This window comes from Sander lucioperca, chromosome 7 (genome assembly GCF_008315115.2).
Source record: "Sander lucioperca isolate FBNREF2018 chromosome 7, SLUC_FBN_1.2, whole genome shotgun sequence".
Lineage (NCBI taxonomy): Eukaryota > Metazoa > Chordata > Actinopteri > Perciformes > Percidae > Sander > Sander lucioperca.
Window position 1 is genome coordinate 30,625,762 of NC_050179.1, and position 27,328 is coordinate 30,653,089.

The 27,328-nt window shown below is 39.8% G+C and overlaps 1 protein-coding gene across 7 annotated transcripts in view; it reads left to right on the forward strand.

Moving 5' to 3' along the window:
• Positions 1–27,328, forward strand: part of LOC116046857 (mgat4 family member C) — a 112,113-nt gene that overhangs the window by 46,708 nt on the left and 38,077 nt on the right. For 4 of the 7 annotated variants that reach the window (XM_031295322.2, XM_036002857.1, XM_031295323.2 and 1 more), the window contains one exon: positions 5,700–5,770. In XM_031295322.2, coding sequence (XP_031151182.1) covers positions 5,746–5,770 — 25 coding nt within the window. In that variant the 5' untranslated portion in view covers positions 5,700–5,745. Of the gene's footprint in view, positions 1–5,699; positions 5,771–14,631; positions 14,753–15,082; positions 15,167–27,328 lie in introns of those variants that run through there. The other 3 variants (XM_031295325.2, XM_036002858.1, XM_031295327.2) reach the window with 2 other exon arrangements.

Here is a 27,328-nt window from a genome sequence, read left to right on the forward strand (position 1 = left end):
GCAACATCATCTGGAAAGGCGGTGCATTGGCCTCACATTCCTGGTAGATTACTTTGCAATGTAAAGGGATTATTTCTGCTGTTGATCGTCACCATGAAAGATCAAATGCTGGAATGGAAACCGTTGTGCTGTGTTCTGGTACCTGTATTAATCTGTTACTCCAACTAGACTGCCTGGATGGTAATTTAATTGTCTACTTGGTACCTTGAACATCACGTCCCCACCAACGGCAATGTTGGTATATAGAAATGCTTGTTATGCCTTGGGCTTGTAAATTTGACCAAATGATCATCAGGACTGACTAATGTTTATAAAACCTATGTGTTGACAATTCAGCCTAACAATATATAAAGTAACTATACTTCAATGTTGATGCCAACATGTTAGAAATCCCTTTACATGATGTGTTTTGGAAGGACATTTGTTCCCCTTGAATGGCTGTATATCCAAGAATCGCTTAGCAAAGAGAAGATTAAGTGCACACATTAATCCAGGAGTCAGAGCAATCTTGTAATCCACTCAGTATGCTAATTGCCTGTTCTTTCTCCAGCAAAGGAGTTTACAGGCCATTAAATGGCACTGAGCAGTTGACAAAGGATAGCCAGCATGCGCCCCCACCCACTCTCCCTCTCTCTCTATTTCTTACTTGGACAGGCTGTTGCACACCCACGCATGCTCCTTTTAAAGAAACATGTAGAATCGAAAAAGAAATCTGTGGTGCTGTGATTTCAAAGCAGCTATTTATTTTGCAGTATTAGGGTAGAAATAGTGCTTAGGTGGACCTGATAGTGACAAAAGTGCTTTTCTTGCTTCTTGAATGATCTCTTCTTCTTGACTCTGAAGGGATTTCTGTGGACATTCACCCCCAGCATACTGTACCAAGGATTTCTTGTAACATCTGTCCACATCTTACAGTGGTACAAGTAAATAATGAAAGGTTTTGTCTCCATCGCAGTCCCAGTCATGCACAACCCTCCCTTCTCCCACTTTGCCCATACACAAGAGGATTGCACCAAGGTAAAGTGCAATTCTTAGCGCGCTACTGCCTGTGTAGTCCCCCAAGTGGCCTTCGCAGACTCAACATGATGGATGTTGTTTCAGATTGGGTTTCTCGCTACACTGATAAAGCAGCCTAGTCAAAACACATTCACTAGCAATGTAAGCAGATAAAGATAGTTGCAGATAATTAGAAGATTTGAGCTTTTGCATCATTTGTGGTACCAACTGCCAAGGAACAGGGCTGTGACGGATGACTCTAACAAGAGAATTCGGCATGAAGCCTGACTGAAAATGTAGCTGGTAATGACCAGAGTGTGTTTTTCAGATGCAACTAATGAGCACGGCCATTAGACATAAATGGCATTTTAAAAACCTGGGGAGTAAGGAAATGACGAAGTACCCCAGATAGACTGCCTGTAGGCAGCAAATATGGCAAAAGCATCTGGAGGATGCGGCACTCACTTCACACGGATGACCTCCACCCAGAGTGTCGAGGCTGTCAGTCATTTCACTGCTGTGAACTGTGAGAATGGAGGTTCATTACAGTGAATCTGTCAGAACCATTCGCCTCAATATCCACATGGCATCTCAGGGCTCTGTACAATTGGCACTTATTCTCTGTTTGACAGATAATCCTTCTATGGGTATATTTCTTTTAATTTTCTGATGAGTCCAAAAGTGAGGAAGTTTTGCCACTTTGGAAGTTTCTGAGAGAGAGACAACAGCTTTGACATTGCAGCTTGCAATTTGTTGTTAATTCATTCTTAACCTACATGCCTCATCTAGAGAAGAAACCCAAAACAGAAATATTTCACAATAGAATCCACCAGATGGATTTGTTTTCTTCTGTGTAAACAGTAGCTCTCAAACATGTGACACTTACTCCCTAGAATCTGCAGGCTTATGTTGCAACCAATCACTACACACCATGACTGATTAGTTGCCTATCTCCAGTTAAATGTTCACAGATCACAAAGAAAATCAGCTACTGTAGTGTTTGGTTGGAGTTTGTAAATATATAGTGGTAGTCAACCGTTATGAAGGGTTTAACTGTGGATTCTGATACTGATTTTGCTTTTTGCACTGTGGCTGCTTCGAAAAAAATCCAACTGAATGAAACAATAAATTGTTATTCAGTTGATGAGGTTCTTTATTATTAAGATATTTGTAGGCTTGAGCCTTTTACCGATTGTATTAGTTCAGTAAAGTTCAGTTTTGAGCCCTTGATACAAAAAACTTCAGTCCTCTTTGCTAATGTTCTCTTTTGGATTCTTTAGGATCATTTCAGTCTTGGAGTCTAGCCTCAGATTTATACAATAAATAATAACAATATAATAATTATATATATATATATATATTATTTTGGAACTTAATGTAATAGAATAGAATAAATATAAATAAATATATATGTATATATATGTATATATATATATATATATATATATATATATATATATATCTATATATATATATATATATATATATATATATATATATATCAGGATAAAACAGAATAAATATGCTTAAATGCATTAAAATAGCAGCTCAAATATATAAGAGAGAGGAAAACCAGAGAGAGAGAGAAAATGTGTCTGTGTGTGTGTGTGTGTGTGTGTGTGTGTGTGTGTGTGTGTGTGTGGGGGGGGCAAGGCACAGATTTACTGCCAGGCAAAAGCACTGGCTTAGACAGGAACATTAGCATGCTGACTGCTACAGTTGTTGTTTGCTGAGTGGGTGACATTGTGTTATAAAATAGGAAAAATAGAATTAATTGAATGTCCCAGGCTAATGTGAAATGTATTTGAGTTTTTTCATTCTATAAAGGAAACATTCAAGGTTGCAATCATCATCATCATTAAAAAAAAAAAAAAAAATTGCCAATTTATATTGTTTGGTTTTTAAGGTAGCCTATTTGATGTATTTTATTTTTCTCATGAATAATTTCAGACTGATGAAAGTGGGTAAGAGCGGGAAAATGTGTGGCATGGTGATTAGAAATTCATTACAAAAATCCCCCCACAAATATATAACTTGATTTTGACGGTGAACAATAGACAACATTACGATGTGAAAATAATAGTTTTCCATGGAACACTGCAGACATTTAGTCTTTTTCTTGTGAGTGGGTGTCTGTTTGTTGTTTTGTTCACTGAACCTTGACTAAAGGATGTTTTCACCGAGTCGCTGTTTTGTATGCTATGGTATGATGACCTTCATATTCTCTGAAGCTGTTCTGAGGTGATAGCTCTCCGTTGCTCTGAATATGGTGGGGGGGTATGATAAAGTGCAGATGAGATGTTAAGGTAAGGCTGTATGTGGGTGGTTGTCTCTCAGGATGAGAATTTTCCTGGAAGCTATCAAGGTCACAGTGGGAAAGGGGCTGCGATGAATATATACAGCACCAACACAATGTTGGCAGGGAAACCCCATTCGGCTCGCTCCCGGAGAGAAGTATTTATTCCTTTAAAACATGTACGATCCACCCTACAATCCACAACTAAACTACAACTAAATAAAACTCTTATTTACCTTTTTTTCTTATTTACACTTATTCTCTGTGTTTGACAGATAATCCTTCTATGGGTATATTGTTTTAATTTTCGGATGAGTCCATTCGCGAGGAAGTTTTGCCAGTTTGGAAGTTTCTGAGAGAGACAACAGCTTTGACATTGCAGCTTATAATTTATTGGGATGTGTTGACTCATTCTTAACCTACATGCCACATCTTTTGCCCGTCTTTTGACATTTAAAAAAAAAAACTCCTGAAACACCACATGTTCACCACAGCCTACAACCCACCTTAGTATAGCCACTGTCATTCTATAAAGTGTCCTTGGGTTTCATGAAAGGCGCTATATAAATAAAAGTTATTATTATTATTATTATTATTATTATTATCTAGATAAGAAACCCAGAACGGAAATATTTCACAATAGAATCCCCAGATGGATTTGTTTTCTTCTGTGTAAACAGTAGCTCTCAAACATGTGCCACTCCCTAGAATCTGCAGGCTTATGTTGCAACCAATCACTACACACCATGATTGATTAGTCGCCTATCTCCAGTTAAATGTTCACAGATCACAAAAAAAATCAGCTACTGTAGTGTTTGGTTGGAGTTTGTTAAGGGGTAGTCCACTATTATGATGGGTTTCAAGACTGCTGATTCTGATACTGATAAAAAAAAAGAAGAGTTTTTTTACTTTTTGCTTTTTGGCTGCTTCAAAAAATCTGACCAACTGAGTGACATTATAAATTGTTATTAAGCTTATAAGGTTCTTTATTATTGAATTGACTATAGATATTTGTAGGCATGAACCTTTTCCTAAAGGAAGTATTTACACCCTCCAATCCACAACTTAACCACAACTAAATAAACTCTCATTTACCTTTTTTTAAACTCTTTGCTTTTAACGGATTTTTTTGTTTTGTTTTTACAATCTTAATCTACAATCTTAATTTAATAAAATGTTTATTCCCAGTATGCTTACTGAGATCTGAGAATGCAGTTATTAAAAATAACCAACAGGTCAAGGAACATGAACAAACTGTAGAAGACAATACAATTGCAAAAAACACGGGTTTTCTATAAAATGAGGAATTTTGAGTGTGGGTACAATGTTGTCATAAGCACAAAAATAACATCCGGTTGTAAAACAAACAGAATTTTCTGTTGACTAAAGGTTCCGTTTGTTACGCAGAGGACGCTTTTCTTTTCTGAAGACTTACTGTAGTTGCAGTTGCATCCTTTACAAAAGCCCCACTAATGATGGCATGCTTGTTGGGATTTTGCTGCACTACACAGATTACTTGCTTGAAAAAGTCCAATTTGTACTGTTTTTTCAGCCATGGGAAGTAAGAAGAAATTATCCAGTAAAGAGCTTTTTGAGGGGCATTAAAGGTTTTGAATTAAAACTGCACTTGGCAACTTAGCACATTGCTTTCAGCTCCAAATGGCAGCAGGAGGTAACTGCTTGAAGTATGAACTTAAATGTCCAGAAGTTATGTAATGTGATGTTAGTAAATGGCACACAGTCTGTATTCACTTCATACCAGATGCCATGGAAGAGAAGAAGAAAGGAAAAAAAAGATCTTACGGTGAGATTATTAAGGAGCGATGGGACACTCTCCTCCACTGGACATTCATTCATAAAATAATGTTACGGAGTACTAATGTGAGATCAAAGCTGAAAAGTTAACTTATGGCAAGACTGGGGCTTATATTATTATAATAAACACACAGTTGCCTGGATTCCCCCCACATCCACCTACCCCAAAGCTCCTTTTTTTAAACAGGGCCACAAAAACCAAGTGAGCGAGGAGCACCTAGCAAAATGAGGTCATCTCCACACATCCATTGATCCTCCCATTCTTCATCTCGGAGGCAAGTGGCATATAAGAGGATCTATCTTTGTGAAGGGTTTTGAGCCCCCAAAATTACAAACAAACTAAAGGCGGCGGATCAATAGAGTGTGTCTCACAGAATGATGAACTGGCACTTCAGAGGGGGAAAATCAATGTTACGCTCCCTTTCTGTCCCTCTCCTCTTCTCTCTGTCTTTCTCTGTTCACAGTCCTCATACAGCAGTGTTTAAGTGTGTGTGTGTGTGTGTGTGTGTGTGTTGTGTGTTCACATGTGTGTTGCTCGATGCAGGGTCTATCACTGTGATTTAATGGTCCTTTGTTTCTTATTCCTTTTTAGCCTGGAAGACCCCTGCCACTTTGATGTGTGAGCACACCCACCAATAATGGCCCATAGGATACGCAGTGGAAGTAAGTGCTTCTGGTCAGATTTACAGCTTTAGTGCTCCTCCTCCTCCCTCCGCTGCCCCTGTAAACCTCAGCTCATCTGATGCAGACATATTGATCAGCACAACATGGCAATCTTTAAATCAAAACATAGCACTTAACATGCAGCTGCCAAAATGAAACCATCTATTTATTGCAACAAATGCTTGGGACAGTCGACCGCATGGTGTTGCATTTTTATATATCCGGATGAACAGTAGTGTTAAAGGCGAAGAAAACATAAAGAACCTCTGAAAAATAAAGGCAAGTCCATTGTATATCTGAAACATAACAAAAAAATAAAGTTCTCCAAGGGGAAAATTGAATTCTTAGAGCTCTGTCTGAAGCTAGAAATTAACTGCTGTACTGTGGCGATCCTTAAGGGTCACATTCCCAAAAGAGAGAAGCATTTTCTCAACTCAGTGTTGGTCGATTTTGCTTCAAAAATGTTTTGTATTAAGTAATGAAGGCATTCTGTTTGAAGAAGTAAGAAGATGAATCTATAGTTGTTTTCTGTTGCTCCGTGTGCTGCTTGTAATGATACAAAAGGTACAGGATGTGCTATGAGATTGCCTCTCCCCAGAGATGTGGAGTTATCCCATTACTGAAGTGTGATTGTAGTTGGGGCTTTCACTGAGCAGAGGCAGTTTGTGGCTTGGATGAGAATACATTGTGTGCATTTGTCTGAATGGAAAAATTGTGTACATTTATTCCCCAGATAATGAATCCTACTGACATGTCGTCTCACGCCACCAGAAGGTTGAATTTGTGGTTTTGGGTGAAATTTCTCAGCAATTATTGGATGGTACTAAAATTGGGAACAGGCATTCATGCTCACTTTGGTGATCTCCTTCATCATGCATGTGTGTCGGTTGGTCAGTCTTATCTGGGGGTAACCTGCTGGTGTGCTGAGGGTGAGCCATCAGACAGCCCCTGTTGGTACTGGATGGTGCGCTGTCAGCTGTGGGGAGCTGCTGTCATTCCTGCCTCCTGAAATTTAGGGCTGTGAGTTGAAGCCTGAGACAGGTATCCATGTGGGGTGAAGGGGGTGGGGGGCTAGAGTGGGGGCGATCCATCCATCTATCTGTCTATCCATTTACATATGTCATCTACATATCTATCCATCTACTTAACTATCCTTCTACCTATCTATCCATTTACATATCTATCTATCTATCTATCTATCTATCTATCTATCTATCTATCTATCTATCATCTACATATCTATCTATCTATCTATCATCTACTTATCTATCATCTACATATCTATCCATCTACCTATCTATCTATCTATCTATCTATCTATCTATCTATCTATCTATCTATCATCTACATATCTATCCATCTACCTATCTATCTATCTATCTATCTATCTATCTATCTATCTATCTATCTATCTACTTATCTATCATCTACATATCTATCTATCTACTTATCTATCATCTACATATCTATCTATCTATCATCTACTTATCTATCATCTACATATCTATCCATCTACCTATCTATCTATCTATCTATCATCTACATATCTATCTATCTATCTATCTATCTATCTATCTATCTATCATCTACTTATCTATCCATCTACATATCTATCTATTTATCTATCTATCTATCTATCTATCTATCTATCTATCTGTCTATCTATCATCTACTTATCTAACCATCTATCTATCTATCTATCTATCTATCTATCTATCTATCTATCTATCTATCTATCTATCTACATAGCTATCATCTACTTATCTATCCATCTACATATCTATCTATCCACAGAATCTATTTGTCTCTGTTTCTTGGTCTGTCTCCAGGGCTGGGCCGGGAAGTTGCTGTGTGTCTGTAGTGAAATATTCATAGTACATGCAGGGAGTTTGACGAGCCCCTCTGACACCTCCATACTCTCCACACTCATTTGCATGTACTCCCTGGCTCCAGCACGTTACTTCACAGCTCCCCAGCTGTTCAGCACCGTACTGTATGCTCAGTACAGTCTTGATGTAAAGAAACCCATGGCACACTGCTTTATAGGGGTATTAAAATAAATTATTGCGTTGATGCAGCGCGATACGGACGTAGACGATTTTGCACTGATGCATCTGACTGCTTTAATTTGTTAATGACAACCATGTGTAGCAATAATAATGAGGAGGTGAGGCATTGTGGTACATCATGATATCCAATCGATTTGAATTGTTGACAGGATAATCGGAATCAAATTGAACCGTGAGACCAGTGAAGATTCACACCCCTATTACTTTGTATTCATACATAAGAGTATGTTGAGGATGTGAAAAAAAAAGACAAATACAGCATATCCACGAGAACATGTTGGCTGAAAAGCTTTCATTAGAGCATTTATTACAATTCTGTTGAAGGCTTTCATGCCAAAACTGACGCTTTACGGTGTATGCTCTTTAAAGTGTAACTCTCGCCAGAATGCAACCTAGGGTCTTTTAGTGAATATACCCGAGTCAAACTTTAGTTTAAAAGCATAATTAGGACGGAAACGCCACTTTTAAGATTGACCGTATTCTCGTTTTCGGTCAAATGGCCTTTTGAATGGGAGAGCTAGGGGCATTACTATGATCGCATCAAAATCAACATTTTTAAAACACTAAAAAGGCTCGACACAACATGAAACTTTGCTCAAAGTATGACCAGGGGCTCTACACATGAACTCCAGCATTGAGAACATTGTTTGTGTACACAGAGTTTACTAAAAAGAAAGGTTTTGAACGACTTACTTTAGCAGTTGTTTACGCTATCCGCCATCTCGTCAGTCAAAAAGTGTCGATCTCCGAATGCGAATGAACGGACTCCATAGGAGGAAATGTCATTCTTATATGAGGCTCCTTTTTCAACTACAAGGTCAATATTGTTTTTCACTAACGACAAAACAACAAATTATCCGTGCATTTATATGGAACTAAGCTTTAGGAGCTTTCCATCTTTACTCTCCTCCCTGTTACGTTGCATTCGGAGATCGACTCTTTTTGACTGACAAGAACCCTAGGTTGCATTTTGGCGAGAGTTACGCTTTAAGATCCTTCTCATCCTCTTATAACACTTATTCTAAATATGAAATTATTGTAATCTTGGGTGCTGTATGTAACTTCCTGCATTTCCCAGTGTGCCACTGAACATCCCTCAGCTGGACCTAATGTACCCAGCTGGAGTTCATAATAGCAATAGCATCAACAAGAGAGGGAGTGGAGAATGTGACTTCCTACTAACAACCTGTTGATCCATGTCGCTGTGTTGTAATCTGGTGTGTTACAACTGCTATCGCTGCCTCTTCTATGGATTTCTCCTTGTTGATATTTGAACATAGAATGGTGAATCCAGTTAAAAAAATGGTATTAAGGTGTTAAACTGTTAATACATTTCAGCAGCGTCCAGTAGTAGAAGAACATCTTGTCAAAACCAGAAAAGCTGCTATGTTGACAGCAGGCCTGTTTACATCCAAAGCTCTCCCAGAAAAGCAGCATTGATCCACTCCTTGCTCTCTGCATAATTCTCAGCCCAATGATTAGCCTCAGGGAAAAAAGTAAACAGGAGCGGGTAAAAGTTGCAAATCATCTTTTCATTAAATTTTTCTGCAGCCTCCCTCGTAAGTCATCATTCCAGAGCCGAGGCCTCTATCTCCGAACTCTGCAGAAATATCAATATGGATTTAGGAGTCTCCCTGAAGGAAGGTCCTCAGCTAATTAAATCTGTAATCACTTTGTACTGTAAAAACACAAGCAGGGGAGGAGGAGACGGGGGTATATAGCAGTTTAAATGAGGGCCAGTGGAGTTTTATTTAACAAAGACAGCTAATTGGGTCAGAGCTCTTTATCCTCATAAAGCACAGAGGTTTCCTGCATCCAGTCGGACCGCTTACGGCTCTTTGCTCTCAAACCGAGTTTGACTCTTTCGGAGAGAGTGAGAAGGGGGAAAGAGAGGTTACGGCAACGGAGCAGAGCCACTGTTGTCAAGGCTACAGCAAACAGGTATTTTATATTGTCTTTGGGGTTTGAAGTCAGTTGTACAATGAGGAAAGTAATGAGATTCAGAAGGGCCCCGTGCCGGGAGTGAATTCTAATAGAGGAAGGTGCTACAGAGATGTACAAGTCAATGAACTCCTTCCATCTTTCATCTCAAGAGGAGGGTTCATTCGAGCAAGGTTCTGCGTGCTTCACTGGTGCCAAGCATGAATGCGATCCTGTCATGTCAAACTCCCATCACCCAACCTTTCTTAACCTCCACTTTAAATATTGTATAAAGGTTCAGTTTCAGGGGACTAGCAGAAGGTTATGTATCTTTATTATACTATACTCAGAGTTGCACTGTCTTGAATAGTTGCAGTGTAATCTGTCTTGTAATGTTGGACTTATAAATTGTAAAAATAAAAATAATAATAATAATTTTATCACTGATCACAGTCAGGGTCAGTTAGTGAAAGATAATAACTAAAAGTATGTCAATTTTGTAATTGAAATTAAAATGTTATTCTTAAAGGTTTTTTGTTGATCTGCTACTAACACAGATTTGTCTGACTGATTGTGAGCATGGGTCAGTCTATTTGTTGAAATTTTTTTCCTGAATTTATCCAGTATCACTAATAATTAAAATAAACATTCTACTCAAAACTTGCAAATTTGGTGAACACGATTAGAGACTTGTGTGCTCCTTTTTGTTAAGTACAAAGCAAAGGTGTAACCTACTTCCTCTATATATTAACCTAACCTGCTAATTATTTGTGTTCGCTGTTGGTTCATATTGCATTCTCTGTACAGTTTAACATAAGAAAATAATACAAATAAAACAATGCAAAATATGAGTTAGCTGCAAATATTTTTATGTGACATGGATGGCAGTAATATTTAAAGATTTTTTCCCCACCACAACATATTTTTACCTTGCTGATGGCAAGCTAAGCAGTGATCTCTCAGTGTAATAAATAGTGCACTAATGTAATACTATGATTAATGTGAATACTATTAATGTTTTTAAATCTACAGTATGCAGTAAAAAGCTTTAAAAACTTCTAATTTGTTAAGTCTGGTCACCAACGCTGGTTTATTTTGTAACCTGTGCTTAAAAATTTCAGCAAGCTGTCTGTTTTTCTTTATATATGCACAACTGAGAGCATTATCTGTCTTAAATTTCGCTACAAAGAGATTCATGCTTATGAATTAATGGATGAGATATGATTATCTCATCCATTTATCTCATCCATTTTCCAGACTGAGGTGTGAGGTGTTCCAAATTTGTTTTGGTGCAGCTTTGTTAGTATAAAAAAAGATTAACAACAGAATAACTTACAGCGGTTAACCATAATAATGAGCAGATGTGGTTTTATTCTTTGCTCTCATGCAAGTAAATACCTAAAAGGGTACCTTGACTGTCATTTTTTTAGGCTTGTCCAGATATTACTGATTATTAGGGGTGCACGATTCAGAAAATGTCACGATTCGATTCGATATTGAATTTCAGGCTCACGATTCGATCCAAAATCAATTTTCGATTCAAAAACGATTCTCGATTTAAAAAAACGATTCACAGTATGTAAATGTAGTTACTTTTCTCATGTGATTGCAGTAGACATACAATAAAAAAAAAATTAAAAAAAAATATCATTCGATTTTTGGAATTCTATGAATCGATTTTGAATTGAATACTGATTATAATACAGATTTTATCTATTCTGCTCATTTCTGTGTTGAAGCAGCAGCAACCGTGTCAACTGTACTCTTTAGTCTTCCTTACTAATTTTTCAGTTGCTACACATTAACAGCACTTACTGAATTAAAATGAAATAGTCAGTAGATTGAGAGCAGCATTTTGTGCTATGGGGGGGAAAAAATGACACCAATATATAAGTCATTACGATGTTTAAGTTGTCCCGGGCTGTGCACATTACATTAACAAACACTCCCCATTTAGAGTAAACAGTGGCAGAGCAGACAAACACTTCATTGAAACTTCACAGAGAAGACAAATGAACAAGAGAAGGAGAACCTCGCCAGGGTTGCCTCATTGCTCCCTCTCCTTTCCCTTTGAATTTGAAGCCAAAGGAGTCGCTGTGCATCCACGGTTTCAGAGTTTGCTGCAGCTCCCGAGGTGGTGACCTCGCTCTGCCTTCATTCTCTTTGTTACTCACATTTGTGTCTGTCCCCGGGGCTCTTCGTCTAAAGAACCCGGATTGAAGAGACACATGGGCCAAGCACAGTATGGCGGGGTTAGCCCGGCCCTGGAGAAATCTTCACAGCGACCTGATTTCTTTCAGTTGCTCCCCATATTCCCCAGGTCTTCCGCTCATGTTCACCTGATCCTCTGTCAGAGCCATTTTGTGAAGGAAAAACTACTTTAACAAGAGTAAAACTAGAACAAGATTACAGAGTCCAATAGCTTAATTGCAGATTGCATTGCAGTCGCAGTCCTAGCACCAGGCTGTCAGGCGTCCCCGCAGATTTCTGTTTCGATTTGTTTAACCTGGCAGATAATTGCATCCATTATTAGAAATGATGCATAACGTCAGCCTGAGATCTGGTGCTGACTGTTTTCATGAATCCTCATCAAAATTGCATGTTTTCAATATCAGTGGCGTAGCGATGCGTTGAGAAGAATCTCTCATCACAGCTTGTCATATTCATCTCGCCCAGATCTGAGTTAATATTAGTGATTGGTCCCCAAGTCACGTTCAGCCACGTCTTTCCATTCCAGCATCTGGATTTAATTGGTGCTATGCTGTAAAGCCACAGCTGCTCTGTCTGTTAGGACAATAAATTACCCCAATTAGGAGTCGAACAAAAGAGGCTGCCTGACACCACAGCCCGCTGCCATGCCTGGAGATTGGAATGCAATGGGATGAGGCTTCTCACTGACATGAAGCTGTACCAAAACACCTGCCCCATCATCTCTCTGATCAAAACACAGTTCCAGTCCAGCGGATATATGGAGCAGGAGGAGATTGCTTTGCATGGCCTGCAGCTCGCCATAGCCTCAGTCACAGGAGCTTGTGCTGTACAAATGAAATAGAGAAAAGCATCACTGTGTTCAAAATCAATGGACGGTATGGTGGAAAGGTGTGTAATTGCTGGGCGGATGATTAATTGGTGTTTGGATGATGAGTTGTGGATACATCCAGGTTTTCTGGCAGCCGCCTGCCATATCGATGGCGCCGGTAATGAAGGCAATAATGAGGGAAGGTTTAGGAGGATGTGGAATGGGAGGAACAATAGGGACATCTGTGCCTCTCTACAGTTAGAGTATAATTGAGATCATATTTCATTTTCCTCTTTGAAAGCTACCCCTAGTCTACTTGCTCTCTGAAAGATGAGACATATTTATTTGCCACTGTTTGCAGCTTTAGCAACTCAGGTGGTCTTCCTTTGAGGAGAATGCTGGGTAGCTGCCGCTGCGATGACGGCCTCCGTCTTGATCAGCACTCCTTCCACGTCTCGGCCCGGCCACGCCATCCCTTTGTCTCACCACTTGCTGTGAACACGCCATTAAACCAGCCAGAGTTTGACAAGAAAAAATGAAGTGTGCTATTTCCTGTGGCCTCGAGTGTCTTCCTGAATAATGAGAGCATTGCCTGGACCCCCCCTTGTCCCTCCCACTCCCTGCCATTGGTTTTACTCTCCCCCTCAAAGTTCCAGTCTGCTGAGAGAGTGAAGGGGTCTTTAGGTTGGCGCTTGTCTCTGAGAGAAAAAGAAGAAGAAAAAAAAGAAAAGCAGTCATGCAAGACCTGTCAAACTAAATCTGGAAAACCCAGAAAAAGAAAGAGGATTAGATGAATGAAGTGGATTTTATTGATGGAATCCTCATCCCATGTCACGGTATTAGAGCATGCAGAATAGGGCAAACTGTATCGGAGGGAAAAATCCATTATGATACAGCATCATGAGATGGTGCAAACAGCTGCAATTGTGCGAGCCCTTACTAACTGCCACTGTTTCCCATATCTCATATATTTATATATATATATATATATATTTCCTTGGTCATTTTCCTATACGTCAAATGGCTCGGCAGCACTACTGGATCATAGCGAAATGCTGCCTCGCGCAGCAAACCACTGAGAAGAAAGGGAAGCTCCAGTGCTATTTCCTCACCCAGCCTTATTTCTCCCAATTACCAGCGTGTGAGAAAACAGTCTGACATGACTGACCTCCTCTCGGAGAGCTGTGGTCATGACTGGAAGGCTCTCCCTGCTTATTATGACAGAAGTGTTATGGTAATGGAAGGAAAGTCTGCACTGTGGCGATAGCACTGCAGGAACGGATAGCCCATTATCCGCCACTGTGTGGTGGTAGTAATGGTGAGAGAGAGGGCATCCTATCTGTTATGGTGATGATGCATTTTAAATGGGTAGTGCCTATTATTATTATATATCAGTGGATGATGATGGCAGGAGAGAGCATCCTTTGGGTTATGGCCATAATGCCTAAGGAAATGGTGAAAAGGGCCATGCACAAAATACAGTGTGCCATCTTGGTTTTATGGTGATAGATTGAATGAAGGGAGTGGCAGTTTTTTTTTTTTTTTTTCTCTCTGTTGTAATAATGATGGGCCAGCCCATGTGTTCAAAGAGCGTGAATATCCAGGGAAGTGAAGTGTGTGTGGCTGCATGCGTGTGTGTGTGTGTGTGTGTGTGTGTGTGTGTGTGTGTGTGTGTGTATGTGTGTGTGTGTGTGTGTGTGTGTGTGTGTGTGTGTGTGTGTATAACAAACAAGAGCCACGCAGTAGAAAGAGAGCCTTAGTTAGCTGTCTGCTTGGCGCTTCGCCGCCCCTGTGATGTATGTTTATGGCCCATCATCTCTAGCCAATTACCCTGCCTCAGTGTGGGAGCGCCGCGCCTTCTCATCACAGCCGTCAGTGTCTGAGTGTGGAGAGAGACGGCGACAGTTAACGTTCCTGGACATCCCCGGCAAAACGCTGTTTTCCTTAGGGGGCTCTGGAGATTCATCTTCAAAAGTAAGCCACCGGGTAGCAGAGTCTGCCGAGTCCACAGCTGCTTTGGGAATTGGAGGCTTGTTGACTGTTTGTGTGAATGTGTGTTTCTGTAGGTGTGTATGAGTGTGATGTGGGTGCTGTAACTTAGCACAGTATGCGTGCAAACTTTGTAAATCTCAGTTTCCCACGCTCTCTTGTGTTTGCATCAATATGAGCTGTGTGGATCCCTCAGCTCGATACATTGATGCACGCATACGGTTAGATGCTGTAAATTATGTGTGATCACAACATGTTGCACTGAAAAGCCTCACAGCTGTGGAATAACCTTGGCATATCTGGTCTCTTTCCCAGATACAGCTGAGGCAGACGTGTTCATGTATCCCGTTCAGGCCAACCTGCAGACTTTCTCCCACAAACACATCTGACTTTTACAAGGTAATCTTTTTGTCCCTCCTTTTTGCAACAGAAAAGTGTGTTTTGTGCTAAATTATACTTTTGTGTCTAGTTCACAGTAGATGCCTCAGATTGCTTTTTCTATAAACACGTTCACCTGCAGAGAAGTGACATTAGAAAAGGTAAATCGAATCAAAGTCGCAGCGCGGCAGCCATGAAGACTAATTTGCTTTTAGCGGGGAGTTGTTTTTAACCCTGTTGACACTGACGCGGAGCGTGACTTTATCTCTGGCAATCCTTAAACTTCATATTTGGAAGATTCCTCTGTGAAACTGAGAATACAGAGTGGCAAGACAAGGGTTTATATTTTCTTTTTTTTCTTTCTGGCTCCATATTCACACACTGTGACAGATTGAAACTGCAAAGCTGTGTTTGTGTTGGCTAGCCGAAGGAACGCTCCTGCCCAGAGGGTTTATCAGGGAGAGAAAATATTGACCGCCAACAGTTGCACTTTGGTGGTGTTATTGCTTTTCACACTTGTGTGATACAGACAGCAGCCGCCAAGCACAACAATTGTAAACCTGCAGCCATATTGACAGGCGCATAGCTCTTCTGTGCAGGGCAGCACATCCAGCTTATAGTGTTTACATTTTAGCTTATTGTACCAAACTGCTTTTTGCGGACAAATAAACATAAAAGTCCTGGAACAAGGTGAAAAGGAAAGAAAATACACTCTGTAGGTGAGACGCGAAACCCAGAGGGGTCTCTAAATTTCCTTCTAAATTAAGACTACAAAACACACTGACAAAACAGCAGCAGAATGTGTGAGGGTTGCATGTGTCTGACTCTTTTTCAATATGCAGTAGCATTCCACATGCTCAGCCAGCCTCTCCGATTATTGGTTTAGCTCCCAGGTGAAGTCAATTCATTAACTCAGTATGAGAGGTTATAGCTCTGACATATCGGCTATCACTGCAGCTGTATATGGGCCTCTGTTATTGTAATTATGAACTCACCAATATCACATTTCAATGTTTATTTGTTGGTAAAAGGAACACTTTTGCCAAGCTAAATAGATTAGTATAATATAATATGAATTGTATTGTGATGATATGATCATATCATGTTATTGGTTTTACAAAATTTTAAGCAAAGAGTTTTATTTGAGTTTTTATTAAAGATTAACACTGGACCACAGTTCACTACACTGAAAACCAGTTTAGTTATTTTGTATGTAGCCTCGCTTTGTCCACACAGCATTCTGGGATGGGAGAGAAACGTGCTCGAATTTATTGGCATTTCATTAAACCAATCACAATCGTCATGGGCGGTGCTAAGCTCCGCACGGAGCCACGGTGCCTCTGCAAAATAGCCTCGGGAAGAACAACAGAAAACTCAGATTGGACAGATAGTCTAGCTAGCTGTCTGGATTTACCCTGCAGAGATCTGAGGGGCAGTTAACCAAAGAAATCGTAGGTAACGGACATCCGGCCGAAAAGAATGACATATGTCGGAATTTCCGGCGGAAGGTTGTGGATATAGACTATTTCCTATGTGATGTTGCATACATGTCTTTGCATTTATTTCTGTCTTGAGTCAAGCTTGTGCATTGATCCTGTTGACAGAAACCATACACAAAGTGCCAATATTGGCTCAAATATTACAATTATCTTAAAGTAGTTTTATTTATCAGCAGATGAGAGTGTTGGTGATACAGCACATATCAACATCAGGATAATATCGGTAGTAATATGTGATTTATTAATTTCAAATTTGACTAATTTTCGATCCCATATATAATAGACAAGGGTTTTGAAAAGCAGTTTCTGTACTTTCATTAGTTTTCTATGCCCTCATGAATTCCACACTGATGAAGACACTTTGCAACTTGGGTAAACTGCTGTAGCTGTTTTCATTTTTCTAACCTATAACATTTTTAAGTGGCGCACTCCAGTGAATGAGACGTTTGACATTTTGAAACGGAGGGGGACTTGAAAGTTTGAATCAGGGATCGAGGTGATCCTCAACATTCTCATCTGCTTCAATGGCGTGCCAATGTGGGCGTAGATTAAAGATTCATGCAAACAGCTGTTTCTTCTACGGGACAGCATGGCTCAGAGCAAGGCTGTGTGCTTTGGATTTCAAATCAGGGAAGCCTGCAGGAGCTGGGTTTTGAAATACAGGCACTGTATGAGGGCAGGAAGTTAACACATCCTCGTCACAAAAAAGGCAGCTAAAAACTGAGAGAGAGAGAGAGAGAGAGAGAGAGAGAGAGGGTAGGGAATAGACTGAAGATCAGCTGACAGTCACATCTTTAAAATTATTATGAAACGTTTTAGTAAAACTGACCCACATTTGCTAAAACAGACCAATGAAGTAACAATTCACTTCTTAATACTCAGTGAATCCAAAGCCAGAGAAAAGCAGTTGATTGGATGTCAAATTAGTCATTTCCATATCACACTTTGACATTTTCTCAAATAGACTGTTGAATTGTAAAGCACCACCATCACAGAAGGCTTTAAAGAAAAGTGTGTGTTCATTGGAGCTGACATTTGTACAATATTTCACGATAGATGCAGTGATAATATATGCTGGCTCCACACAGCGAGCGTGTAGCTGCCATCATTCTCTCCCCCTCTTATGACCACATGCGCTCTGACTCTCGTGTTTACACTCACATTTGTTCTGTCTCATTTTCACTGTCTCTCATGTATCCTGATACGCTCTTTCCTAGTTCGCTCCAGTATCTGGGGAGACTAGACGTATTGTTGCAAAAGAAAGCTTCATTAAATATCTACAACTGTGCTGCATTGAGACGGATTGAACAAAGATACAGCTGAACCCACGAGGTGGATGTGTCTGTGTGCACTAAAGACACAGTACATGATCTTAAGAGTGAAACATAATTCTCTGTTCTCTGATTCTCCACTGAGACAGGCCATGACTTTCTCACAGGAGCTTTACAGTGACCGTTTGAATGGTAATGTGACAGGCGTATTGCCAATTTACAGCCCACACAAAAGCATTGACCCACTGAAGGACAGCTCTGAAAATGACAAACACAAACAACATGGCGAGCTCCAACCAAATGCTATCTGCCATTTTTTTTCCCTCCTCGCAGGGTCTAAAAAAAAAATGAGATTGAAAACAGCAGTGGCTAAAACTGAAAAAGACAGTGTTTTCAGCTATCAGCACAAAGCGCCACTTTGCTTAAAGCCACCTGCCATGCTAAGTAATGGCGAGCTATTCCTGTTGGATATCGCAGTAATAAGCAGATGATTCCCTTTAGAAATAACAGCTGGTTGTGTTTTTCTAATGGTGAGGCTCCATCACCGCCCGTCACTCCTCGTTCATCAGCAGCTGTTAGCCATGCATCCTATTTAATTGCTCTCACTTTCTACCATAGTGCACTATTTTTCACCGGCACTTATCAGTTGGATAAATGGCTCATAATACAAACATGTTGGTAGTTGAATACAATTTCTGCTACTTTGCGATTAGTGTTGGGTAAGTTACTTCCAAAATGTAATACATTATAGATTACTAGTTGCTGTCATTTGAGAGTAATTAGTGATATTACAATATTACTGTCTTTGAATTCTAATGCTTTACACTACTTTTGCATTACTTTTGAGTTACTTTAACCAAAATAACAGTGGAAGTATGAATTGGCAGGGAGCTTGTGAATTTCACCACGGGATCAACAAAGTCTCATCTTTATCCACTTTAATACATCATAATTTATTCATAATATTTTGTATTATTAATGTGAATCTGCACAGTAACTAAAGCTTTCAAATAAATAGTGAAGTAAAACATACAATAGGCCTACTTGACTCTGAATTGTGGTGGAGTAGAAGTATGAAGTAGGAGAAAATGAAAATACTCAATTGAAAGTAGGCCTACCTTACAATTGTATTGAAGTACGGTATAGTTACTTTCCACCGCTGATCAATGTATGATATTATGTGTAGCAAGCCTAAACATTAATTCCCAACATGTTGTTATCTGTCAGCAGCTCGGACACACTGCTGTCTGCGCTGACGTTCTGTTACCTGTTGGGACACAGATGTTGTCCGTACCGTTACCTGTTGGGACACAGATGTTGTCCGTACCGTTACCTGTTGGGACACAGATGTTGTCCGTACCGTCAGCTGTTGGGACACAGATGTTGTCCATACCGTCTCTGGTTCTGGCTCTGACCATGGGAACACTGACAGGACAGCTCGCTTCAACGCAGCATAATAACTCCTGAAAATAATGTCCATCTCGCAAATGTATCTGTCTCTGCAGTCATCTCAACCATCGAATCCAACAACAGGAAATAACACATGCAGACTTTTTTTTCAACTAAATGTTGGGTTAAAATACGTTGTAACTCGTGTTACTGAGATTGTAACGGGTATAATATCACTGAAATGTTATTAGTAATGCGTTATATTACTGTGTTACAGCAAAAAGGAATACATTACTGTAATTGCGTAACTTTTGTAACTCCCAACACTGTTTGCGAGCAACTTGATAAAGTAGTCAGCAAAACAGAAAACTGGTTGTTGCTGTTGAGGTTGTAAGCAGCACTCACTTTGCTGCATGGGACCCAGAATAAATACAGAATGTAGAAAACAATAAAAAAAAAATAGGATGCTGAAGAGATTATCTGTTTTTCTAAATGATGTCTGTGTTTTTCTATCATCTCAAATGATGTTACCTTGACAGATCTCTTAGCTTTTTATGCATCTCAAATTGCCGGAGCATTCTTTCATTTTATTCAGTCACAGAACAAGAACACTTGTCACAACACTATAACGTTTGTGAAGCTTTTTATTTTCTAATTAATTTTTAACTGTACCAGGGGGATGCCTAGATCCCCCTAGAATACAATATGCTCGGTGGTTTGGCAGCTTTGTCTATGGACTTAAACACCACAAACCAAAATTGCCTCCGAATCTAAAGAAGAAGAGTTTTATGAAATATTGTCTGCAGTCTGACTAATTTACCCTTAATCTCTGTTTTTTGGGCTCAGTCACTCAGGACCAGAGACCGAGGGCTTCTGTCTAGACTAATCACCCACATTCAACACTCACACAGAGACAAATCCATTATAGACAATGTAGAAACAGACTTTTGCAACAACTGAAGTTTGCAGTCTGAAAATCTGAGACATGCTGCCACATTTCTACTTTCTTACCTCATTATTTTCAACTAGAAGACTTAGGGCAACTGGGTAGCAATATTTAAAAAAAAAAAGTTACAACTCAACATCACTAAATGACATAAACATGTAACAATATCTCCATATAAAAGGGTGGATTTTTTTCTTTAAAACTTGGAAGTACATATCAGAGATGTGTAAAGCTTCCCCCTGGATTGTTGATATGGCACTATCTTTGGCTTACACCCACATGGTATTTTTCTGCAAGCTGGAAACCCACTCAGCGTTCTATATTTCTCTCATTTTGGTGTGAGAGGAGACTCACGGCGCCGACCCCACGGGATGTCGATTCCCACCAGTGCTCGTGGACTTACAGTAACATTTTTGCCCCAGTGTCGGGGAAGAGGAGAGGAGAAGCAGAGCGAAAGAGAGAAGACTATGAGCTTAATGTAGATCTGTCATCAGTTGGCGGCAGATCAAAAGAGCAGCATTGGCAGGCGGAGCACAGAATCCACCAGAGCCTCCTCTCTATGCCAAGCTCCAGCTTCTCTGAGGTAGACGAGCACAGAGGGGCCTGGCTCCAGGCGAGGAGAGTGTGTATCTGTATGTATGTGTGTATGCGTGTGTGTTTTTGGGGGCGGAGAGATGTGGGCACATGCACAATGTCTCAAGGCAAGGATCTGGCACTTTGAAAATGTCACCAGAATCTCAGAAACAAAAAAGAAGAAGAAGAGAATGGAGAAAGTGTGATGAACAAACACGTATGCTCTGGGAGGTTTGGGATTTAGAGACGATTGAAGGCAGGCACGGTTCTCTCGGAGAGGGAGATTGGGAGGAATAAAGACAATGGCACAAAGAGAGAGAGAGAGAGAGAGAGAGAGAGAGAGAGAGAGAGAGAGAGAGATGTAGGCTTTCTTGACTGTACACCTCTGCAGCATCAGTGTACAACTGTTAATTGAGTCCAAGGCCAAATTCTAAATTGCAGGCTTCAGAGGTTTGTAAGTGCTTTCTTCCTTTCTTTTGATACTAGCATGTTTAGTTGTTTTTAGCATTTTTCTCCAGTGTCGAAATGGGGTAAGGAGTGATATGACATGCAACAAACGTCCTAAGGCCGAACCGTGGACATTGCAGTTATATGCAGGATTTTAAATTAACTTTTTTGATCACCAGCCAACATGGCTAGTAGATTTTTAAAGTTACCAGCCAATCAGATTTTCCACTAGCCAATTTTTTTTGGAAAATAAACCAGATTATGAATACATTAAAGCATCCATGGTTCTTTAAATAGTTTTTATTTGAGTTGATGGCAGACATACATTAAAGTCTTCTCTGGTTCAGCATAGCTCGTAATCGATTCCACACACGCTAGGCACATATGCAACAGTAATATGAAACGTCACAACATAGCGTTAATGGGAAATGTAGGATTAGTACTACAAGCAGTGTTGCCAGATAAAGATTTCAAGCCAAACACACACAAAACCGCCCAAATTTCTTGCCGGAAAAAAACAATCTGGAAACACTGCTAAGTCGTTTCTACAGCCTGCAATTCAAACAGAGGCAGTGTTATTTGCTTTATTCATCAATAGCTAAATTGGCTAGTAACTTTACAAAGTTACCCACCAAAGTGTTTTACACGCATTTGGCAGGTTGGCGGGTGTCAATTCAACACCCTGGTTATATGACATAAACTGTAACCACTTGGCTACCGAGTCGCTCCACCAGCATTAATGGTTGATTGGGTTCGGTTCACGGTGCACTAGTGCAACTGTGAAGAAAACAATGTGTAATTTTTAAATCAAATGAGCACAATTATAGTTTATGTCTGCATTTACTATTGTTTGCATTATCAGGCTTAATTATTGGTTAGAGGCCATTACTCAAATCTACAATAAACAGCTGGTGGGAGCTTTCTAAGTCTTTGGTGCCTGTCTTTTACACTCTATGCACTTTTTAGTTTACCCTTATGAAAGCAATGTTGGTGACACATCTTTATTAACATTTTCTGTTTTATAATACCCATTTGGAATATCAAGATGCTTCAGCTTTGTTCTAAAACAAGACAGCCAGGGTATTCCAATGATGAGCACTGCTGTGACGTGCACTACTCATGCTAGGCTATACTACTTTTGTTCTGTACTTCCTTGTTGCTTGGAAATTTGATAGCATGCAACTTTTTGAAACGGTGGATCAAATCCATCGATTGTTCACTGGCAGGTAGAAATAACATTTATACATCATCAAATTGTTTTTTCCAGTTTTCCCAGTTATGTTTTGGTGACAAGACCACAATCTTTCCCTAAGCTAACTAAGTGCTGCCAGTGCCTGAAGAAAACTGAAGCCCCTGTTTGTTTCACTGCAGATAGTCACACTAATAGCAACTGTCATCTTGTAATTACCATGATGAGTGTTTATGCTGATTTCTTTGTGTCAGTTTGTCAAAAGTCTCTGAATCAAGTTGTTAACAGTCTTTTCGTATTGATTTGAAGTCAACTGTAACTTTCTTGTATTTATTTCGTGCAATTATCACTCTGCTGACCGGCTTTTACTTTATGTTCCATGAGCTCGGTCTGAACTTGGAAAAACTGCTTTTAGTTTTAGTTACACCTGACTCATGGAACAAAAATCAACACTTTCCTAAAATCGACTCACTTGTGCCTTTTGGACATTTTACAAATCTGATTTGGACTTCTACTTGTAATTGCTTTACATAGTTGTATTTCTTTTGCATCCTGGTTGTCCTGATCTGTTCATCAAATTGTTTTTCCATTTCGGAAAGTGTCTTTCTATGTTCTAATGATGGTGTTGATGGTGTTGCTTCCTTTTTTGTGTTGTTTTCTTCTTGTCTTTGTAACTCAATGTCATTGTAAATGAGGGTTGCTCCTTAATGATCTCTCGAGTATAAATAAAGGTTGAATGAATCAGAACCAGAATACTTTATTGATCCCCTCTGGGAAATTGTTTAGTTGCAGTTGCTCACTGTCAAATTGAAGGTAAAAATAACAGTAAGAAAAGTGTCAATAAGTGTATAAAGTAACATAGAGTAACATAGCTACAGTGCAAGAAATAAAAATGTTAAGTAGATATAAAGTAAGATTAGGTTAAGCAGATTATGTTGCTAAAACACGGGATTGTACAAATGCTATTGTAGGACAGTGTGAACATAAAGTACAGTGTCAAAATTAATACAGTACAACATAAATAAAGTACAGTGTGAATATACGTAGCAGCAGGGAAAAAATAATAGATATTGCACGTGCAAATTCATTTATGAAGGAATAAATAAATATGCAACCCTAAATGGCAAAATAATAAGCCAGGTTTAGAGAGAACACAAACATGCAGGGTTGAAAAAATTTTTTTAGGCAGATTACATACCCTAAACTGGGTGAACACCTCCTCTGACAACAAAGGTGTAAAGAGTACACTCTGTACATGTTTATCTCTACAGCTCAAAGAGTTTCTAAAGAGAAAGATGCCGTGTTAAGAAATCACGGCCTGACCTCGCCAATCCAGTCTTAGTGTAGAAGTACAAACAACCAAATCCAATTGAGAGAGCATGCACAACATCTCTCTTCTAAGGTGTTGTCTTTGTGTGTGTGTGTGTGTGTGTGTGTGTGTGTGTGCGTGTGTGCGTGCGTGTGTGTGCGTGCGTGCATGCGTGCGTGCGTGCGTGCGTGTGTGTGTGTGTGTGTGTTCTAGCGTTTCCCCGAACTCAATGTCAAACCTATTTCCAAACCACTGATTCAGCTAGTTGTGGAGATATACAGCAGTGCTGCCAATGCTAACCTTTAGAGATTACGGTGACATTAAAAGCTGCATATGGCGAGTGGGGAGACCCGAGCACTGTGCGCTTCATCTGATGCAAATGTCTCCTCTCACCTCTATCAGCAAAAGTAATTATGGAAAACCACTGTGACATCTCAGGCTGTGCAAGAGAGGGGAAGAGTCCGTCATATAGGTCATTGAAATACACCCATCTCTCTGGGTAAGGGGGAGACAATTATCTTTTCGTGCGGAGAGGCAGCATTGAGGGAGGAGCCCTCCACCCCCTAACAACCCCCCCCCCCCCCTGCTCCTCAAAGTGAAGTGTCTTTTGTACCAGCAGCCTTGAGGGACTCAGTCAAGAAACTGACACTGCTGTTAGCATGCTCGGGGCTAAAGAGATGTATCGGTATAGCGGCGCTGTCTCTCTCGGCGACTGGGGCTTCATTGATATGTCGGCAAACATGTGTTTGGTCTAGATTTTATAATGTATTTTTCCAGTCACTGCGTAGATATGGAAATTACATGCATATTGGCAGTGTCGCTGCTACAGTAGTCACAGGATGTCAGTTGATTAATAGCCTGGGCATAACAAACACGCATGTTAATGGGCAGCTCACACTTTCCTCCCATAATGATAATAGTAAAAATAATAATAATAAAGCTCATTTGGTATGCTGTTTTGGTCACCTTGCATGGGTTCTCTTTCCACTGTGTTACATTTTCACATCTATATTTACTCGTGATGAAACCAGAAAACTAAGAGAGTGTGCTTTTGAATATGAATTAGAAAATATCCTAACAACCAGAGCATTCATTTGTGAAATAGACCGTCATACCTCTTGAATAGCATGCGATGCCTTCTTGAAAAACTGTTCTCAGAAAGATAGACAAAGCATTGCATTGGCCACATTAAGTACCCAACCACATTGTGAAAATCTGCTTGTATGTTTAAGCTCTGTGACTTAGATAAAATCCCACCCTGTTTCCCATGCTTGAAGCAACCATAATCCTCGTGAAAGTGTTTTCCTATTCTTTTTTTCTCATCTCCTTGTCATGTTTGTGTTGTTGATATGTTTTTGTTTGAGTGCTTTACCTAGCAGAGGGGTCCTGCAGCCCCACAGCTGACCCTGCTGTTCAGAGTCAGTGGGCTGCGGTGGCCCAGAGCGGCTTATGCTAACCTCTAACCCCCTGGCAGTTGCTGCTGGCTTAGCTCTGCTGAACAAGTCAACTGGGCTTTGTGCCCGAAAGAGTCGACCTGCACAAGTGCCATGTGGCCCTGTAGTGAAATCCCCTGCACCTCAGGGCGAACCCCACCACATTATCCACGCACTCCTGAGAAAAGAGGGCACGGCACTTGCTAAAGCTGTCCCCTCTTCATAGACCTTTTTAGCAGTTGCTACATTCAATTTGTATAATTGTAAATCCATGCAAAATATCAAACTTTTATATGAAACTTTATTGTTATATTTCACACATACCAAGAATACGATGCAGTGATTTAACATATCTTTTGTTGCTGTTTATGTGAACAGACAAACTGAAACCTTTTGATTACGGCCTTACTGCAATTAAAATAATCAGACTGGCGACTAACTTCACCGAGATTGCCCTAATCTGACTAGATTCTGCCTTACTCTGACTCTGCTGCAGGGGCAAAGTGCATTCTGTCCCCTAAAACACTCAAATCCAGTGATTACACAATGTCTTTATGTGTTCAAATAACACGATTGGCAGTCAGTCTGTCTCTCAGTTTTGCTGACCTCCAGTGCTTTAATGTGTTACCCTGCTGCTGTTATGTAAAAGTGTCAGTACAACATGACATCACTGTTGAATTTGGTTAAAGGTGCAACGAAGCACACTTCCTACCACACCCAACCACACCCATTAGAGATGCAGGATGTGGTACAGACTTAAAACTTTTAACCAGAGAGCACAGTGAAACACTTTCTCTGGTGTTGAATTACTCTTAATAATTTCAGGCACTGGGCACATTCCAGAAAAGACATCTGCTGGCAGTCTTTATCTTAAAATTGAAATGAAATTGAAATGAAATTGAAATTAGATGAAATTGAAATGAAATGAAATTGACATTGGCAATTGCCAATGCGGACATTTCAAAGAGGCTTTTTTTTTTGTTTTAAAATGTGATTTGTAGCCATTTTCAAAATAGTTTTTTATCATGTGCTATTTGTTGTGCTTTACAGTATTATGATCAGCACAACAGGAGCCATGAATGCTTTCGCGTTCACTAACTGCAAGAAAGAATTTGAGTAAAAGCAACAGATGTCTAAACCATGTTTCTTTAAAAAAAAAAAATAACATCAGAAACTCTGTTTCCCTTTATCATAGAAACTGCACAGTTCCTAAATGGGAAATAACTATTATAAACTCTGCTTTCAGTTTCTTATTTTGTGAAATGCAGAAGAAAGCAGAAATACCCACATAAAGTAAAATAGATGCATCCTTCACTAGTTTTGGTCCTGCTTGGTTCTATTCTGCTATACTCACAAGGGACACAATTGAAATTCCAATTAGTATTTCCATAATCAGATTAAAATGGATGTACTGGTGTGTGTTTCAGTGAATCCACGACAGGCAAAGTATTGTACACCCACTGTCTGTATCAGTGTCACATGTGAAGAGAAATGAGTTTTCTCATGTTCATGTTGTCAGTTGTAAACAGAAACCTTGCCATATTAATGTGGGGTGTTTAGGTGGGGTGGGGGTGATCAGCTGGTCTGTGCAATTAGTTATTGCACTGAGGGGGGAAAAGAATTACATTCATTATGTGAAAATATGGCCACCATGAAGGAGCCTCTTGAATTGTAATGAAGAAGGCCCCTTGATAACCATGAATTCACCAATTAAGGTTCTCATATAACGTTCAAATTATGTGCATTTTAACGACTAGTTTTGCCACGGAAACACTCACATTTTCCTTTGGTTTCAAGGAGCTTCCTTGCTTGCAAATGTAGGAGTAATTAAGATAATTAAAGCTTTTGATGTTCCACATATAATCCGATGTGCAGCAATAGAGAGAAAATGCGGGGGGGGGGGGGTTTGTAATGAATTTCAAGGCTTTGTCCTTCTCTGTTCCCTCCCATTAAAACAGCTCTTATTGTCTGAGATTCCATTTTCTTTCAGTGAAATGGTTCTTACATTGTTTGGGGAGAAATTGGCTGCTTCTTTTGGCAGAATTAGCGACTTTGTCTCCTTCACATGTCAACTGTGTACTTGCTGAATAGTGAGCTGTGTCAGAAGAAAACTTTTTCCTTTATTTT